Source organism: Euprymna scolopes, chromosome 15, assembly GCF_053919585.1.
Source record: "Euprymna scolopes isolate OS-2025 chromosome 15, ASM5391958v1, whole genome shotgun sequence".
Lineage (NCBI taxonomy): Eukaryota > Metazoa > Mollusca > Cephalopoda > Sepiida > Sepiolidae > Euprymna > Euprymna scolopes.
In genome coordinates, this window is record NC_136496.1 from 54,371,987 (window position 1) to 54,393,288 (window position 21,302).

The window sequence follows — 21,302 nt, forward strand, 5'->3', positions numbered from 1 at the left end:
GAAATTTATTTTTTGGACCATTTATAAACTCCAACAACATGCATTTGGACTACCACAAACTTGGATGGTTTACCTTCACTGCCTTCTTTGATTTACTGGATTTTGGACTCAATAACCATGGGAATATCACGTGAAACCATTTTTCCTTTTTACCCCAGTCCATCTGTTTTATTGTTCTATATTTAAATTTTACACTAGTATGGACCTTTTCTTTAAATACTTTACAAGCAAAATTTCTTTATGCATTTTGCTAACTCATCCCCTCTAACGAGAAGGAAAGTATTTCTTTGAAACTCCACAGATTAAGAACTTTCACCTCTATTTTTATTTCTTTTTTGAATAATAAATATATTTTTAAATCTTACTAAAGTGTTTTTCAACTATTTTATTAAACCTATGTACTTATATATGTGTGTGTGTGTGTGTGTGTGTGTGTGTGTGTGTGTGTGTGTGTGTGTGCACATATGTATATATATGTATGTAGATGTATATATGTGTGTGTACATATGTACAATTTGTGGTAGATTCTTCTGAACCATGTGAAGTCATACAAGGTTAGACAACACCAACAATTTTATGAGGATTTGCTGCCACCCAGACCACCCAAGTATTGTTGTAATATCTGTGAATTGGTCTGTAAATCTGCAAGCAGTTTGACACGACACTCAAAAGTGCATAACACAGTTCCTCTGTAAGCACTAGCAAATACTGCCTACTTCCTCTGCCACATTCTGTGATTGATTGTGGAAGAAGAAGAGCCATCTAGTGCACATGGATACCCGACATCAACCGGAAGAGATGCTAAGCTTCTGTCAAGAAGTAACAATCATCATATATATATATATATATATATATATATATATATATATATATATATATATAAAATGATGCTGTTTAGTCTCGAAAGACAAAGGATAATTATTGTCCAAGACTTATTGTCTATCTCAATAAAAACATCATTTCCGAAACGATCGTACAATTCATTGATTTTGTTTGTTCTTCCTTATGAAACCGATTTTTAATTTTAAATTTTAATTATAAATTATCAATCATCTTACTCAATATTAAAATAGCTCTAGGATATATATGCCTATCGAGCTTATTATATATCTACATTACAACGAGCACTGTTTTCTTTTATTTTAATTGTATTAATGAATTTACTAATACATTAAAATATACTCCGCTCTCCAGACTGTTGTTCTAATCCCCTTAAAATATATATGCATGTATATTTATGTCATTTTGTGTGAGTTCCTTGTTCATAGGTTCCGAAACGGCTGGGCCTATCTTTTGCAAATTTCTCACTAAGCTAATTTATGTCTGGCAGTGTTCTCATACGACACAATCACATTGACACACCAGTTCTCGCCAAATCAGCAAAGTTAAGCAACGTTGAGCCTGGCCAGTACATTTGGGAAGGCGATGTGCTGTATGTACCACGAGGTAAAATACCAGGTTGAGAAACTGGTGCGATCTATCCTTCTCTCGAGGGTAGATGAGACTCTCTTAAGCCATGGTAGGCACCCCATCTAGTGATGGTGTCATGATAAAAAATACCTTTGATAGCCCTGGCGAAGAATCAAGTATTCAGCTACCGACAAGATTTGAATTACACTATAAACTCGTGTAGTGAGTTCAATCTCAGCTAAGGCCACGCTGGAAGGATGGAGTGTTCTTAGAGATGTTTTGTACCAAAATTAATTTGATAAGTATCGAATATCGAAAAAATCCGATCTTAAAAATAGCTTTTGGCAGAAAAAACTTTTAATAGAATATATTTGTTGTTTTCAAGTCGGTTTCTATTTAACCCATAGTTGGAACCCTAACAGGTACTACCACTCTGGGTCAGAGTGGACCTGGGAGCAATGGTAATTAAAGGGTGGCTCCACACTCCCCAAAGCCTGCAAGCTGGGGCCTCACCACTGGATATAGTTTAAGGTCATTGAGGGACTTTTACCCTCTGCAGGGGGGCAGTCGGTGTATTGTAATGCCCCACCGACAGGGCCTCATTATAATCTGGAGATATAGTTTAGTGGTAGAGCATTCAAATACAGCTCAAATGATCCTCTGTTCAAGACCGTGTGTACGTCACCATTGACGAAATTTTGGGGTTCTTACCAAAATCCGCTTTTTAGGGTAACAAAATAAAGGGGGGGGGGAATAAACAAAGTAAAGAAAAATGAGCAAAAGAAATACAGACCCGAAATGAATTTAAAATGATCCGAATTTATTTAAAGAAAATAGTTATGGTTGCTTATATTTTCCTAAGCTCAGGCTTAAAAAAACCTGTAAGTAACATGGAATAAAAACAAAAACAAAAAACAAATCTTACTTGACAGAAAGGCTGAAATAAAAGCACATAAAAAATAGAAAATATTCAAATTCAGTTTTTCAACAAAAGGTTCTTTTCTTTTTTTTTCTGAAAAGAAAAACATGCAGGTTGCAAGGTTCTTTTCTTATTCTCGGTTTCTCTCTTTTTTTTTTAACAAACAAAACCTTCAAAGAGTTTAAAAGTAAAGCTATCTGAAAAAGGGGTTTCTTATTCTTTCTCTCCCTCTCTCCGGCATGCATACTGGGGTAAATGTGCACCCTCACACACGAAACAAAAAAAGCACAATAAAGCACACGCACACTTTCACGGGTGTGCGCGTCCATACCCAGTACAGTACCATTTCTCTAAACTAAACAAACAATTAGAAATTGTACGTATGTATGTGTATGTACGCGCGTGTGTGCATGTATATACGTGTGTGTGTGTGTGTGAGTGCGTACATATGATTGTGTGTGTGAGTGTGTACATATGATTGTGTATGCGTGTGTGTGTATATATATATACATATATATATATATATATATATATATATATATATATATATATATATATATATATATATATCATCTGTTATCTATGCTACATCTTGTTTGTGTGTATACGTGCACTTATGTTTGGGTGACCGAATCCATGTATGCATATGTGCTTGGATTAGAAAAGAAATGAAACTTCAACCAATATATGCATAAGGTGGGATATATGAATATGTATGTGTATGTGTAATTGTGAGTGCATGTTCCCATATATATATATGGGTGGATGAATGTATACGCATCCGTATGTGTGTGTGTGTGTGTGTATATATATATTACATATGTATGCACATGTATAAGTGGGTAAATGTGTTCGTGTGGATATGGATATACACATATGTGTGAGCCCCTGCATATGTCTGTGTGTGTGCATGTGTGTGTGTATGTGTATGTGCCTACATAGTATGTGGATGTTTGTGAGTGTATATGCACATACATGTATGTGTATATATATATGTGTGTATGTGCGTGTATATGTGTGTATATATATCTTCTCCTACCTATTCTCCATCTTACTTGTGTGTGTATGGGTGCGTGTACTTATGTTTGAATGATTAAGCGCATATATACATGCGTGTTTTGGTTGAAAAAAAAAAAAAGTATATATATATATATATATATATATATATATAAAATAAAAAAATAAAAAATAAAAATAATTGACGTGTTAGTGGTGGATGTGTGTGAGTACGTGTGTGAGTGTGTAGGTGGGTATGTATATATGTATGCTACTACATATATTTCTATGTATGTGTATGTGTATGTGTGTATGCCTGCGTGCGTGTGCGTATGCATGTGTACATGTACATGAATGTATATGTATGCGTGTGTGTGAGTGTGTGCTATACATGGGGAAAGAAAGTCTTTAAAAGGAACCCTAAAAAAAACATAAAAACCTTCACCGAATGGACCAAAAACCCTTCTTTGAATCTAACTTTGACCGGACACTTTGAACACTTACAGTTGGAGTCAGAATTTCTGAGACCACACATCACTCTGAAAGACACATTTAGTATCAGCGGAGGTAAAAATAACTTTACAGACTCCCATTTTAAAGAAAAACTTTTTACGAAAACATCTGAAGAGAGCATTCCTTAAGCTCAAAACGCGTTATAAAAATATTTTAAAATAAAAATAGGATGAAAACCTTTAAAAAAAAAACCACAATTGTTGATGGCTACACTCTTTTAAATATACATTTTTTTTCTCTCGTTGGAACTACACAACCATCACTTTTAATATAAATAACTACAACGACAGAATGCCAGCAACAAGAAAAAAATCTCTGGAGGACCTGATGGATTCACAGACAAATCTCTCCATAGAACACAAACATCTCGAGGACGGATTACAGCAACTAAATGAGAAAATGGACAAAATAATCCAGCTCATTTCCAACCAACAGGATAAGAAAGAGATCCAATTTGAGGAAATCATTAACCAACTCAAAACGCAACAAGAATACCTGGAATACTTTAGAAGACCATACATACAGAATGAATTACTAAAACCCAAGAAACAGAATCTCCAAAACTGGAACATCCTCCTTAAACAAAGAAAAATGGCTTTTTACCATGCAGTCAAATGCAGCGACACCGCAGCAACATACAAGACATTTCTAACGATGGAGGACCAATTCATTCCATATAAATTCCGGGAAAAAATTACACCGCAAGATACAGAGGAACAAGTGAGAATCAAAAAAGCCCTGAGTATTTCAAAACTTCAGGCCGAAATCAACATACGGGAAGACAAGAAAGTACACTCTACGGAGAAGTACACAGAAATTGACAATAAAATATTTTAAAAAATCAAGGAACTTTGCCCCAAGGAAACACACCAACCCCTCTTGAAACTCTGGGATTCTGAATGCAAAGAAGAGGAGGAAAAATCCAGGGAAATCATTGGACGGAAAATAACCTGGCTAAAAACCCTGCCGAAAAAAGAAAGAAGCAAATAATCGACAAACACATACAAGGACAACCAGGAACAGAACACTCTTACACGATATCCGCAAACACAGAGATCACATAACAAAAGTAAGAAACGAAACATACACCATACACAAACACATCCACACAACAGATACAACTACACACAAAAAAGCAACCACAATATATCCACGTCATACACAAATTCCCAACAGCTGACCCAGCCAAAACACACACTAATAACACCTCAATAATAACACCTCAAACACAAGAACCCGCACCCTTAACAAACACAACACACCAGACAACATACCACACAATACATCTCCACAAAAATACCCACTTATATACAATCCTAAGCAATACAAACCTAACTATTACCACCCAATTCAGCAAACACAATCAAAAATCCATTCCCACAGACACTACATCGCTAACACAAACAACGAAAAAATACCTTTACTAAACAACCCCTACCAAAACATCCTCACAATGCAACACAACTACCTGAGACATCACATAATTAAAAACACTACCTACAACTCTCACCCCTCATATCCCACACAAAGAAACAACCCCCTAAAGCACCTCCCCCATCAACGGGAACAATCAGAATATCCCATGCAACACCAATCCCAACTAACAGACCTTCCCTACAACAAACCCCAACAACACAACCCTATACAACAATGCATGTATCCTCAACAGCAACACCAATTCCAACTGAAACACAACTATCCAACACAAACAACATATAACGACAACCCATTCAATCATTTATCACTGAACCCTCACAATATTGTACACAACACTCATTTTACAAGGAGACATCACATCACCCTAAAACACACCACTCCTCGAAACAAGGAAACAAACAACCCCCACCATTTTTTAGGAAACCCCCAGGGAACAACAATTCCAGGTTAGAAAAAACTAGACCCAAAATCATCAATTTATCCACATACTCCTTATCAAAGAACGAAATGGAAATACTGAAGCTGGGCCTCAAATTCTGCCCCACCCCTAAAAGCAATATAGCTGAACTAAAAAAGGACCTTAAAGAATTCGAACGGAAATTTAGACTAATAGAAACACTAGATAACAAAGGGGACAAAGATGATTCTTTAGTAAAAAACAAATCAACATATTTCCCTAACAAACAGAACAACACAAAAGAACTAAACAGCTACTTCGAAAATCTCTGGAACCTTAACCTCCAAAAAAAAAGACAAAACCACAAGCAACCTCACACATAAGCAAAAACAAGCACTCGAAAAGATCCGTAATAATAATGACATTTTACAAGGAGACATCACATCACCCTAAAACACACCATACACAAACACATCCACACAACAGATACAACTACACACAAAAAAGCAACCACAGTATATCCACGTCATACACAAATTCCCAACAGCTGACCCAGCCAAAACACACACTAATAACACCTCAATAATAACACCTCAAACACAAGAACCCGCACCTTTAACAAACACAACACACCAGACAACATAAAAGAAGCAGACAAAGGCAGTGCCGTAGTAATCATGGACAAAACGTATTATGAAACAAAAATTACAGAATTACTGGATGAAAAACACTACTATAAACCCATTAGTACCAACATAGATAACACCACCATCTCAAAAATCACAAAACTTTGTACAACACACAACAAAATATTAAAAAAGAAAGAAAAGGACTTCCTCACAAATTTCATTACAAAGACCAACAACTTCTACGGACTGCCTAAAATACACAAATCTAGCATAATAAAACTTGCCATCGATACACAAAACTCAGAATATATTAGCGCTCCAAACCCTAGTGACCTCACATTTAGACCCATTGTAGCAGGACCAGCCTGTCCGACAAGCAGACTTAGCAACTTTCTAGACATCTTATTACAACCTTTCACAGATCAAGTTAAGAGCTATATAAGGGACGACATCCATTTTTCTTACTACCTTACCACATACAGTAGAAAACGGGACACTATTAGTTACATTTGACGTTAGCAGTTTATATAGTAATATACCCCATGAATTAGGAAAAGAAGCAATAATATTTTAGATCAACAGACACGCACAAACACTACATCCCAGATTCACAAAGCAATTCATTATCGATAGTATAGACATAATTCTAAATAATAATTCCTTCGAATTCAACAATACCAACTACATCCAAACACTAGGTACAGCAATGGGAACAAAAATGGCACCGACTTACGCAACCCTTACATTAGCCTACCTAGAAGAAACCTTATATAAAAAGATAGAACAAAAATTTGGCCACAGCACTAAAATACTGTTTGTAGAATCATGGAAAAGGTACTTAGATGACTGCTTCATCCTATGGAAACCCACATGGGGGGACATAACAGACTTACACACCATACTCCAGAACCTACACCCAAAAATTAAATTCACCATAGAACAGAGCTCTACAGAATTACCTTTCCTAGATATACTGATAAAGATTAAAGACAATAACATTATCACAGACATTTACCGCAAACCTACAGACACCCAACAATACCTACACTTTAAAAGTCACCAGCCTAAAAGCTGCATAAAATCAATTCCCTACACCCTAGCACGTAGAATCTGCACCATAATCACGGACAATAACCTTCGGAAAATCCGACTCAAGGAACTACGAATAAATTTAAGAAAAAGAAAATACCCATCACAACTTATAGACAAAGGGATCCAACTTGCGACAAATATACCAGTAGAGGACTTGAGAACCCCTAAAGAACGAAACAAAGAACAAATCCTAACATATGTCTCCACACACAACACAAACAACCCAGAGCTTTTCACAGAGATAACGAAAAACCTCGTCCTACTTAACCAAAACAGCAAACTAAACAACTTCCTTAAAACAACAAAAATAATAAAAAGCAAACGCCAACCCAAAAACCTAAAACGCATTCTTACCTCATCCAAACTCAATCAAGACGCAACAAAAGGAGTCACAAAATGCAACAAACAACGATGTGGAGTCTGCAACATAATATTAGAGGGAAACACATACACATTTACGAACCCCATACAAACATTCAAAATTTAAAAAAACCTAGATTGCACCTCAAAAAACGTGATCTATGTAATAATATGTCCAGCATGCGATAAATCCTACATAGTCGCTACAAAAAACCTTAGTAATAGAGTAGCCCTACACCGATCCAACATCAAAATCGCGGAAAATAGACACCTGCATGTATCACAACATATACACACATGCAGTGGAGGCAGATTCGAGATAATGCCCATCTTTCAAACTGACAACTACTTCTACTTGCTAACACAAGAAAAAAACTTCATAGCAAAGTTTAACCCTGTCTTAAACATCTCTCCTTAATTATACACATAAATAGGCAAAACACAAAATACACTTACACGCATGCATACTGGGGTAAATGTGCACCCTCACACACGAAACAAAAAAAGCACAATAAAGCACACACACACTTTCACGGGTGCACGCATCCATACCCAGTACAGTACCATTTCTCTAAACTAAACAAACAATTAGAAATTGTACGTATGTATGTGTATGTACGCGCATGTGTGCATGTATATACGTGTGTGTGTGTGTGTGTGTGAGTGTGTACATATGATTGTGTGTGTGTGAGTGTGTACATATGATTGTGTATGCGTGTGTGTGTGTATATATATATATATCATCTGTTATCTATGCTACATCTTGTTTGTGTGTATATGTGCACTTATGTTTGGGTGACCGAATCCATGTATGCATATGTGCTTGGATTAGAAAAGAAATGAAACTTCAACCAATATATGCATAAGGTGGGATATATGAATATGTATGTGTATGTGTGATTGTGAGTGCATGTGCCCATATATATATATATGGGTGGATGAATGTATACGCATCCATATGTGTGTGTGTGTATATATATTACATATGTATGCACATGTATAAGTGGGTAAATGTGTTCGTGTGGATATGGATATACACATATGTGTGAGCCCCTGCATATGACTGTGTGTGTGCATGTGTGTGTGTATGTGTATGTGCCTACATAGTATGTGGATGTTTGTGAGTGTATATGCACATACATGTATGTGTGTATATATATGTGTGTATGTGCGTGTATATGTGTGTATATATATTTTCTCCTACCTATTCTCCATCTTACTTGTGTGTGTGGGGGTGCGTGTACTTATGTCTGAATGATTAAGCGCATATATACATGTGTGTTTTGGTTGAAAAAAAAAAAAGTATATATATATATATATATAAAAAAATAAAAAAATAAAAAAATAAAAATAATTGACGTGTTAGTGGTGGATGTGTGTGAGTACGTATGTGAGTGTGTAGGTGGGTATGTATATATGTATGCTACTACATATATTTCTATGTATGTGCGTGTGTGTATGTGTGTGTGCCTGCGTGCGTGTGTGTATGCATGTGTACATGTACATGAATGTATATGTATGCGTGTGTGTGAGTGTGTGCTATACATGGGGAAAGAAAGTCTTTAAAAGGAACCCTAAAAAAAACATAAAAACCTTCACCGAATGGACCAAAAACCCTTCTTTGAATCTAACTTTGACCGGACATTTTGAACACTTACAGTTGGAGTCAGAATGTCTGAGACCACACATCACTCTGAAAGACACATTTAGTATCAGCGGAGGTAAAAATAACTTTACAGACTCCCATTTTAAAGAAAAACGTTTTACGAAAACATCTGAAGAGAGCACACCCTAATCTCGAAACGCGTTATAAAAATATTTTAAAATAAAAATAGGATGAAAACCTTTTAAAAAAACCCACAATTGTTGATGGCTACACTCTTTTAAGTATATATTTATATATATATATATATATATATATATATGTGTGTGTGTGTGTGTGTGTGTGTTTTATTTTTTTATTACCGTTTTATCTGTTTGGTTACATATGTTTCGGATGTTGGACCATGTTTACGATCCAACAGCCTCGTCAGCTCGTCAGAAGGTCTGATGAGGCTGTTGGATCGTAAACATGGTCCAACATCCGAAACATATGTAACCAAACAGATAAAACAGTAATAAAGAAATAAAACACATATTTTCTCTGTAATAGTATTGAGCACTCTCTTCAGGTTTTTACTAATTACCAGTTTTACTATATATATATATATATATATATATATATATATATATATATATATATATATATATACGATGTTATATATTCATGCACAATTACTGAGCTCCCGCGCAATCCTCCCATAACAGACACTAATATTTCATCTTAAAGTTATCCTTCTTCCCATTTTCCATCTGATATATACCACTCGAGCAGCCTCTCCATCTACAATCATACAAATAGCAATAATAATAATAATAATAATAATAATAATAATAATAATAATGAGAATAATAATATTTCTCTTAATAGCCATCCTAACATTAACAACACTCATTATCCCCTCCAAAACAGTCCTCATACAATCATTGTCCCGCTCTTTGTTGAACACAATGAACAAAATTCAAACTATTTCCCTAATACAAATCAGCAAATTAATATTAATACCAGACCTCGAGCTTTTGATAAAGTACATACATATATCGGCGCTACTTCAACATTAATTAAGAAAAGAATATCAAACCATATTGCTTCTTTTAACAACCATAATTCTAATAATAACCAAGGAACTTCTCTAACTACTTTAATTAAAAAACTTAACTCTAACAATACCCCCTTCTCAATCAAATGGACTATCATAAAAAAAGTTAAGTCTTATACTCCAGGCTCTAAGTCATGTCGCCTCTGCATAACCGAAGCTATAACTGTAATTACTTCCCCTCAAAGTAACAATACAATAAATTCTAAAAATGAACTGATCTCTTTCTGTAAACATAAGTCCAAATTTAATTATGGCAATTTTGAAATTAGATAGTTATTACTTTTACCTTTTATATAGATATATAATTTTTTCTTCAACTTTATCGTTTTTTTTTTCTACATACTTCTTAATACTTTATAATTTAATAATCCTTTATTTTAATTCTTTATTTCTTGTTTGCATGGCTGGTTTTTTATCTGCAATTTCTGCTTTATTCTTTAAACTTTCCTATCTATCTAATATATCAATCTACCCACACTTTCATATCTTGTATGTATATTTACTTATATTTTACTATATGCATTTACTTACTTTCTTTCTTGCTTTTTCCTGAATTTGCAGATACCGGCCATCCTCTCCCTTAAATTTTTTTTCATTTCATTTGGTGTCTTTTAATAATTCTTGCTGATATTTTCTTAAGCAATAACTTGTACATTTCAGTTGACCTCTTTTTTGCTCTATATTTTTGGCGCCTTTTAACGTGATCTTGTCTGGATCATTTTGACATTAACTTTTCTATTTTATATTTAATTCAATCACCATTCAATTTTTTTCTCTCTCTCTTCTTCTTCACTCATTTTTTCTCTCTTCTTCTTCACTCATTTTTCTTAATTACGCCTTGCCTCGGCAGCCGAATCTAACGCATATCTTATTTTTCTTTTAATAATATTATTGGAATTCATTCCCCTTTTTCTTGTACCTATTTGTGAATAATTCCATGGATTTCGGCCTTTTGGATTATTTTGGACCATCTTCCAATTACGCGATTCCCTTGGATTTTACTTGTGCGAATGGAAATTTAACTAACTTTCTTGGATTTGCATTTTTGGATTTTAGCGTCATTGGATACTTTACCTTTCACCAGACTATCCACTTATTATATTAGGGCCAATATAATAATTGATTGAGAATTTGCTCTATAATAATAAATACGAAATCTGCATGAATTAAAATATAATATTTAAGTGTATTTTACGACCAGGCGACGCCAGGCGGTCTTTTAGTATATATATATATATATATATATATATATATATATATATATATATATATATATATATTTGTCATTGGTAGCGTCATACGTAAAATCACAGGAGCCATAGCCAATATTCTAACTTCCACACAAAAAATTCTGAAGATTTACTTTACAAATATAAAACGTTCCGTTTTCTCTCGACACTATTACAAAAAATTATCAGATTCATAACTTTTTTTCTAATCAGTAATAATTTCTACAAGCAAAATTTCGGTCTCCCTTAGCCTGCCTATACTTAGAATTCCTAGAATCCGGTCCTCCAAAGACAAAAGATGTTTAGATGTAGGCACAGATAGAGAGTGGAGAAACTACTGATAGTCATTGTAGCTAGGCAAATAATATTTGTGAAAATCTGGCGTGGTGGGACCATAGATTGAACCTCTGACGAGCACCTGCCATGGAAATATCGATAGAGCAGAACCATGCTCGCAACTTCTTTTCTGTGGGAAAGAGATTGCAGGGAGGAGAAAAGAACATCACCTATGAGATTTTGAAGCTGTCAAAACAGAATAGGGTGATTTAAGCAGTAACTGCCCAGATGTGGCAACAGTACTCCATTTTATGACGTACTTGGCTCTTATACAAGTAGAAGATTGCGTTGGGAGTGAAATATCTTCTGGAGCGGTAGAATGACGCAACAATTTTTCCAGCGACCTTGGCAACTGATTTGATATAAGTCTTCCATTTAAGGTCAAGAGTGAAGGTCAGTTCAAGAAGCTTGTCGAAGCTTCTTTGAGATTAGAGCCATTCATATCAATTGGGGCCAGATGAAGATCAGTGCATTGGTGGTGAAAAGATAGAAGCTTGGTTTTCGATGTGTTAAAATTAACCAGCTACTTTTTGCCCCATTGTACCACATGTTCAAGATCTGAGGAGAAAGACTAAGCGAAATCTTTATCATTGTTGATCATGGAAGTGTTGTCATAGATGGTAGTGTCGTCTGCGTATATGTTGATGACTGAACTTAGAATGTGGTTTTGGAGATCATTGATAAAAATAAGGAAGAAGGTTAGGCCGAGAATTGATCCTAAGGCACACCAGTGTTTACACTGAGCTTCCAACTTCTGCTCATCAACGACCACTTGTCTTAATCTATCAGAGAGAAAGGATTCAATGGTTGAGAAGATAATCTTATGAAGTAAACTTTCATGTCAAATCATATCAAATGCTTTTGATATTGCAAGAATTATTATAGAGCGGAATCCCCTGTCAATAGATTCACTGATTCTATGTGAGATTACAGTTAGCACATCAGCTGTAAATCTTGCAGGATGGAAGCCATATTACATATCACTAAGTAGGGTTTTTTTCTAAGGTTGTTGAAAATTTCTCTATTTATCAGAAATTTAAACACTTTACTCATGACACATGGAAGACTAATTGTTATGAGAGGCAGAGAACTGTTCTCCAGAATTTTTAAATACTGGGCAGACTAATGAGGTGTTGGAAAGCATTTCTCTTTTAGGCATCGGTTGAACAGCTTTGCAAGGATGGGTGCCAACTTCAGTTGCAACTTTTTGAGTAGTATGACTGGAATATTGTCTGAACCATTTGCTTTGCTGGCGTCAAGGTTTTTGATGAGTGTGGCAGCATTACAAACAAATATGTGGATGTCACTCAGATTATTTTCAGTCTTGAGGGAAAATTCATGAGGTAAGTGACCCTAATTATATAGGATTAAATGTCATGCAGTCTTTGGCAAAGAGTTTGTCGGATGGGGACGAAATTACCTATCGATGATGATCAGGATTGAGGAAGCACATTTGTTCAAGAGTTTGTTTGTTATTCGCCAAAACTCATGGGAGTCAAGTCTCTGATTCTCACCCAATCTCATGTTTCTATTTACACAGAAACAAACTCCCAAAACATCATAGCTTATGAGGAAAATGATGTTAAATGAACTGAAGAAAATATAGATAGCTCTTTAATTTTTTTAACATTTTTATCAGTTTATTCAAGCTGGGGATGGGACATCCTGCTGGATGCCAAACATTCACCCGCTATTTCATATATTCCGACTGAGAAATCTTTTTAAGATTCTGTGTGTCCCTTATAGTTAAGCCATATTGAGCTTGGTCAGTGCACAGATGGGTCGTAAAATACTGTTTCTTTTAAATGGAAATAATCCAACCAAAACTTATAAAAAATGAATGTCATTTTATTTTTTTTCTTCATAGAAGATTGCAAGCATTTGAGATATTTTGCAAATGAGAATATCTTCTCAATTCGTCATGTATGAAACAAAACAGGGAAAACACATCTTCATCCAAGCACACACGAGAGAGAGAGGGAGAGTGGGGAGGGTAGAGATAGAACCACAATATGAACTTCCATTCCCTCATAGCAATTGGTAAAATATCAGTTCATTTAGAATTATTTTTCAGCATGAAATAAAGTGTTGATATGCCATTCAAACAAATTTTGGAGAGTGAGGTGAAGGTGGAATAAAGAAATAGGATTCATATAAAACTTATACTAATCATTCGCATATTAATAAAATCTAATATCAGTATTAATACTAAATAATATATGACATAATTCACATTGACACACCGGTTCCCGTTAGATCATCGAAGTTAAGCAACGTGGAGCCTGCTCAGTAGTAAAATTGGTGATCATTTGGAAGTTTGAGGTGCTGTATGTGCTCTTCATTTATCTAGGCATTGTTTCCAGTCGTCTAGCACTTCTCCTTGTCACTGGACTCAAGCAGTGCCCATTCAGGAGAAGTGTGGTTGGGATTGTGCAACCCTTGCCTCACAGTTACACGTGCAGTTACCTTTATAGAGGATATTCAGTCTCTTGAGACTGAACGAGACATTAATAAAATCACAATATATGTCCAATAGACTGTCTACAACGAATCATCTATACTATTTAGTGCTGAAACCTGAACCTTCTCTAACTCTTAATTTTTTTATATTTACTCTCCAAGCATATATTCAACATATTAATTTCATACAAGAGTTTAATAACTTCGTTTTCTTACAAAAAGTAGTTGAAACATTTGAATATTTGATTGCAGCAATTTCCATTGATTCTCCAAAAGAGAGCCGAGTTATACTTATTGTTAAGAATCTGCATTCTCCTATAAAAATGGATGAAAAGCAGGAAGCATTTTTCGTGCATGGTTACGGATATTACAGTTTACCGTATCTTAAGCACATCTCTTAACATTAAATAAAAACTGTTAAAATTCCATCTTCTGAGAGCACAATCATGATTGATAATTCTTTAAGAGTCTTGGAGATCTTAACGTCTTTAATTTGAAATTTTGATTTGTGTATGACATAAATATAATCTGGACTTTCATTATATTCTCTATTAAAAAAAGCGATAATATTTATTTGTGTGTTTAAGAGAATCTATAACTCCATATGATTTGTATCTACGTTGGTTTGGAAGTGAGCAAGAGGATGGTCGATTGTTAAATAGTTGGTGATTACAAACATGCGATTTGAAAGTAAAATTCTAACGTAGCATCGTTTTGGAGAATAGATTTTGTATTCCAGAATTCTTTAGATGAGGAGTGATAACTTGCATTATTTGGGTTATTTGAACTATTGTTCTCATCTTGGATGTTATTCTCACAACGTTTCTGCCGATGTAACCCCCAATTTTATTCAGATGCACCTTGTTGAACTCAGGAATCTTTGTGAACTTGTGGTGCAACGGTTACAGTGCTAAGTGTGGTTTGAGTTGTCCCCCTTTGCAAATTGGCTGTTTGGAGAAATGGAAAACTAGATGGCTCTGGTTGATAGTCAATTTGCATAAGTGGAGAAATGGCCAGCATATAAACGGTACTTTTTTTTTTTTAAGCAGGTGTGAAGAGCGCAGAGAGTGAAACGACGGTTGGAAGAAGTGACGGTGAATTCTTTTTGTGACGGTGAATTATTTTTAGACGTTGAAGAGCTCGACCTTTTGGAAGGAACAGCTGTGTCTTATACTTTTTTAAATTTCTTTTTTTTTTTCTACTTCACTACACTAAGTATAAACAATTCGAAGTGATATTCTTCTGGAGTTTCAATCTCAGTATAGGCAATATTAAGAATATAATTAAGAATCATTTAAGTCTTGTACCTTATCTAACGAAACGAGAACAATCGAACACTACGAATAAAATAAAGGGTTCAGTTCGAAATTTTGCACAGTTAGACAAGACACACCCGGAAAAAGGTTACATCGGTCGCAACGTTATGAAAATAACATCCAAAATGAGAACAAATGATCCAGATAATCGAGTTGATCTATGAAATCTTTCATGATTCCAAGTAGAATGAAAGAAGATGAAGATGAGGATAGTTTCAATTTATTTTTCCTGATTGCAAGTTAAACTGGGCAAACCTTTAACTTGTATTTTTGCAAGTAGAACAAAACAAAAGAAAAATTATGCAAAAAAAAAGATGTTAAAAAGTTAATTTTTGTTTGCTTGGTTACTTAACCCTCCTCCCTCTACATCGAGAATCGTTAAAATACCATGACTAATGAGTATGGACATCAATTGATTATCTATTATTTGTGCTAGTCTACCTGAACAGACGTGTATCAACCTGTGTGTCGTTCAGTGCACTGATCAGATGCATAAACAATGACATGTAGGATGGGCTTACCTGTCGATAAAAGTGTATAGATGTTTGATTATGAGGCATTTGTAATAGACTGTGCTTTGTGAATAATAACATCCATTCTCTCCACCAGATAAGTAATGTCTGTAGAGGTTTATGATTTGTCAGGGAACTGATCACAAGTTTTCTTCGAGAAAGACTAGTTGTTCTAACAAAGGTTTGACAGATTAGTTTTCCTATTATTATTTTTTACCCATAGCTACAAATGCGATAAACTCACCTTAAGTGAAAGTGATTAATGGAACATGAATAGTTAACAGCAAGACGACAATCTTATGCAACTTGCAGATGAAATTGATATTCTTTTTTAATTCCAAAACTAAATCATTTATTTTATTCAAAGGCATCTTATTGTTTAGGATAATATCGAAGACAATTCTAGTGCCTATTTAACACATTGTTCCACCACCTGAATTATTTCTGTGAAAATAGGAAATTTATTTCAGTTTCCCCAGTTGTAACGATCACATAAACAACGAATCATGGCACAACGACAAAAGCAGAAAAAAAACGAATGTGAAATTGAGAAATATAATTAAAGAATCAATCCATATAAAAATGTGTTTCTTCAAACAACCATTTTAAAGCTGATTCCAACTATTGTTTTAATTTTAAGATTTTCCATAGAATCATATAGCTAAATTTTCAGGTTCAATTTCAACTTGCAAGAATTGTTACGTGTAATAAAATCATGGAACTGAGAAAGCTTTACTCAACTTCAAATAAGGAAAAAATAGACGATCATTTATTGTACTTTAGACTGATACCGTTCTTAGTCAGGAGAGACAACTTATAAAGTTACTGCATTTATTTTCCAAGATGCAAATATTTCTCCGACCATTAAAAATACAAGAAATCATGATTTAAACAGAGGTAAAAGTAAATCTTGAAATATAGGCAATTTTAATTTGGACAGTTTTTTAACCAATAATATTTGGTACAATTCTGTTAACAGTTATTATTTTTGAAACAGCATCTCTGGAGGTATCTTTATCGATAGAAGGTAGGATGTAAGTTGTAATTACATAAACAGAATCAAATTCCTAAAACAATTCAGTTTTAACAACCGATCAATACTTTGCTATGAGAATCCAATCTTATTAATCATACCTCTTTTGGACTCTTAATAATCTTTTTTTACGTTTAATAAATATACATGTAATAATAACACATTTGGAGTATCTTAAAACCTTTCTACAGTTTCATGGGACATACACTCGTTAGAAGTGCATTAATATCCTTAACATGTTTATATGATATGATATATATTATAATAGAGACGACCAGAAAATCTTTTTATATGTAAAAGACTTTCAGTCAAAAATAGTTGTTATAAACCGTTCTGATAAGTAATCAAATTTCGTTTCATTTCATTCTCTTCGATTCTTTCATAATATCCATCGTCATTCAATTGAGAATCTATTGAACTCATTAACCCTTATCCTCGAGTAACTTTTAGCCTTGATATTGGTAACTCATTAGTAAAAAGAAAAGTGCATTAGATTTAGTTTTTGAAACCCGTGTTGCCTATAAATGTCCATTTTGTAGAGCGAGATTTGAAAAATGTTCCATATTTAGAAATTCCATTAATTATTTTAAAGATATCAATTAAATTTCTTTTCATTTTTATCATTGGTAAAGTAATTGAACTTAAGGATTCCAACCCATTTTTATAATTTCGATTTCTTTTTAGTTTTGTCCTTTTCCTTGTATGCTTTCTAATGTTAACATTATATCCCCTTTCCCATCTCAAGCTACTGAGTGAGAAAAGCAAACTGTCATTATTGTATAAAAATTATTGTTTAAAAATGATTGTTTAAAAATGATTATCAATAACAGAATCGTAACGATTATTTAATTTGTTATGTCTTAAAGAGAAAAGCATAAAATATGTGCGATGATTTGACGGGAAAAGTAGTTGTTTGGTCAGCTGAAAGAAAACACTAAAAGTGTCGGAAAATTTGTTTTGAATATTATTTTTATATACATTTTATTTTGAATAATGGGGTTCAAAAAAGTTCCAGAACTTTTGACATTGATTCCAAGTCGTGATACATCACTAATACCTGTGATGCTACAATACACATACAGACAAATTTGCTTTATATATATGAGATTCATTTTGGAGTCCTAATAAAACATGTTAATGTCGAAATGTTGGTCGATCCGCGTAGGCTTCTCGTAATGTTTATATAATTTTATTTATAAAAGCTCTATTCATGTATTGAGCACTTTTGGGGAAAATATTTACTTTTAGTTCATGATACCAATATACTTGGACTTAATTATACATACGCACACTAATACATACATACATACACATATATATATATACATATATATATATATATATACATACAATTCTGTAGTGAAACATAGAATGTTCTATATTAACGTATAAATATATAAATGCTATTTTACTTTCTTAACATGACTTACCATATTAAAATTCTTATTGACCTATTTATTAGAAATAACCAATATAGCAACTAAGTTTACCTCAATTCATTTCGTATATTATATTAAAAAATGTAATTACAAAAATAAAAAATAATAATGAATTTTAGTAAAATAATGTTTTTTGGTAAAATATAAGTGTAATGTATTTTAGTTAAAATTCAGAGATTTTTCGTCACGTAAAAAATCATCCCTAGTAGAATGTTTCCTACCAAATATATCCGTCAGATTTTGCTCATCAAGTCATGTTCCAACTGATTACTTTCAATTTAAATGAGTGAAAAACAAAATAATTTTACTCATCTGTGTTGGTTTCATCAAAATTCAAATATTTTTCTCTTACCCATAATCAATCCGAAAAAGACACTCAGAGAGAAAACGCAAAAACTGAAACTGTTTGCAGTTTTTCTACATTCGAAAAAAAAAAACAACTCAATTTGGACCATAGAAAAGCATTTTATTATTAGAAACAAATGTAGACAAGAAACCTGATAATGACTGTGCTTCTTGGGGAAGAAGAAGGAAACAAAAAGGTTGTTTAGTTTTCATTTCATTAAGTCTGTGAGCTAAGAATTACACACACATACTAATTATATATATATATATATATATATATATATATATATATATATATATATATATATATATATATATAGAGAGAGAGAGAGAGAGAGAGAGATTATATTAAATATAAGTTCATCAACGTTTATTTCTCTGAATGTCTTTTCATATATAGTTTAAAAACAAAACATACTTTGTTTCTGGGATTGAGTTATGCATGAAAAAGTCTTCTAATTAGCTGTAATTTATAATTAACAGAACAAGTCAACCATTTTTTTCTTAACCATCACTGTTCTTCTCATGTCATTTCATTTTATATCGATTCAATACGCTCTAATATTTTTAATCTCTCTGCAGAAATTTAGAGGAAAAGTGACTCATTCTCACCAGTATTATCTATATACACACTACAAGTATGTAAAGTAGATGGCAAAATAGTAAACTATTTTGAAGATAAGTTTATAAGAATCAATAATAATAATAATAATAATAATAATAATAATAATAATAATAATAATAATACGAAATTGGCCAAAGAGCTCAAATGGATCTGGAAAATGAAGAAAGTAAAGATAATACCACTAATAGTAGGAGTGCTAGAAACAATACCGAAAAAATTTGAAAAAAGGATGGGAGAGATTGGAAGCAGAGGAATGGCAGAGAAGATACAACGAATTTCAATAATGAAAACTCCAGAAATTAAACCCTTGAATGTGGAGACTAACACCACACATAAACCACTCACAGATGCCAAACGCAAAGGAACACTACATGCAATCATGAAAACTGAAACTGTATAACTGCAAAATACTGCCCCCACTTTTTTTCTTCCGGTGTGTGTCACCATAAATGTGCACCACACCAAATAATGGGGGTCAAGGAGGATGAAAAGACCAAGGAGAGAAAGCACTAGCCAGACCTCTGTTGGATGAGTGCAAAGAGGACTTGAACCTTGGCTAAGCTTATTGCCACCCAAATTCCAGTGAAGACCAATGGTTGCAGCCAATGAGAAATCAATGGCAAGCGCCTGTTGCAATAACGTAAATTCTTTTGCAAAGGTTATAAAAAGAAGTGGAGAGTACTGGAAATCTGGCAAGACTTGTTGTCACTCAAACTCCAGGGAACACCACAAGTTGTTCTCGAAGAGCAATCTTTGATGATGGCTTGTGTGACTACTCCTAGTGAGCCAATAATAATAATTAGCAGAAGCCGTGGAAATTCCACAATAGTTGAAAACATCATCACATAAGCAAACAATAGAATGTACTTCAATAGAATAATTAGTGTAATATTAGTTCCGATCGGACCGTGAATTAAAAAATAAATATTTTTATAGATAAATATGAATAACTGCTTGAGATATATTATTACAAGAAATAGAACTAAGACACTAGCTGGCCATAAATAGCATTAGTATTTTGATCTGCACCGACCAGACACTGGCTGGTGATAACTAATTTATTATTGTAACCTGCATCGACCGAACACTGGCTGGCTATAATTAACTTGTAGTCTGCACCCGCTAGAGACTGGCTGGCAATAACTAACTTATTAGTACTGTGATTTTCAGCCACCATACACTGGCAATAACTAACTTATTAGTATTGTGATCTTCACCCACCATACACTGGCTGGCGATAACTAACTTATTAGTATTGTGATTTGCACTCACCAGATACTGGCTGGCGATAAATCACTTATTAGGATTGTGATCTACACCCACCAGACACTGGCTGGCGATATCTAACTGAGTAGTATTGTGACCGGTACTCGCTAGACACTGGCTGGTGATAACTTATTCATTTGAAACGATTGTTTATTGGGCATTTTAGAATATTCCATTTTCATATTAAGGCAATTCAGTATAATAACTGTTGGTGCGATTTGGAATATTCAATTTTTATTTTAAGGGATGCTCAGCATGATAATGGTCGAAGCAAATTAGCGTATTACTT

The 21,302-nt window shown here is 33.8% G+C and overlaps 1 protein-coding gene across 4 annotated transcripts in view; it reads right to left on the reverse strand.

Annotated features, from left to right (window-relative positions):
• Positions 1 to 21,302, reverse strand: part of LOC145293829 (dual specificity protein phosphatase 3-like) — a 265,871-nt gene that overhangs the window by 153,507 nt on the left and 91,062 nt on the right. Inside the window, exon 1 of one of the 4 annotated variants that reach the window (XM_080140482.1) lies at positions 19,130 to 19,204. The exons of 2 other annotated variants lie outside the window; for them this stretch is intronic. In XM_080140482.1, coding sequence (XP_079996608.1) covers positions 19,130 to 19,133 — 4 coding nt within the window. In that variant the 5' untranslated portion in view covers positions 19,134 to 19,204. Of the gene's footprint in view, positions 1 to 19,129; positions 19,205 to 21,302 lie in introns of those variants that run through there. One more of the 4 variants, XM_080140480.1, reaches the window with a different exon arrangement.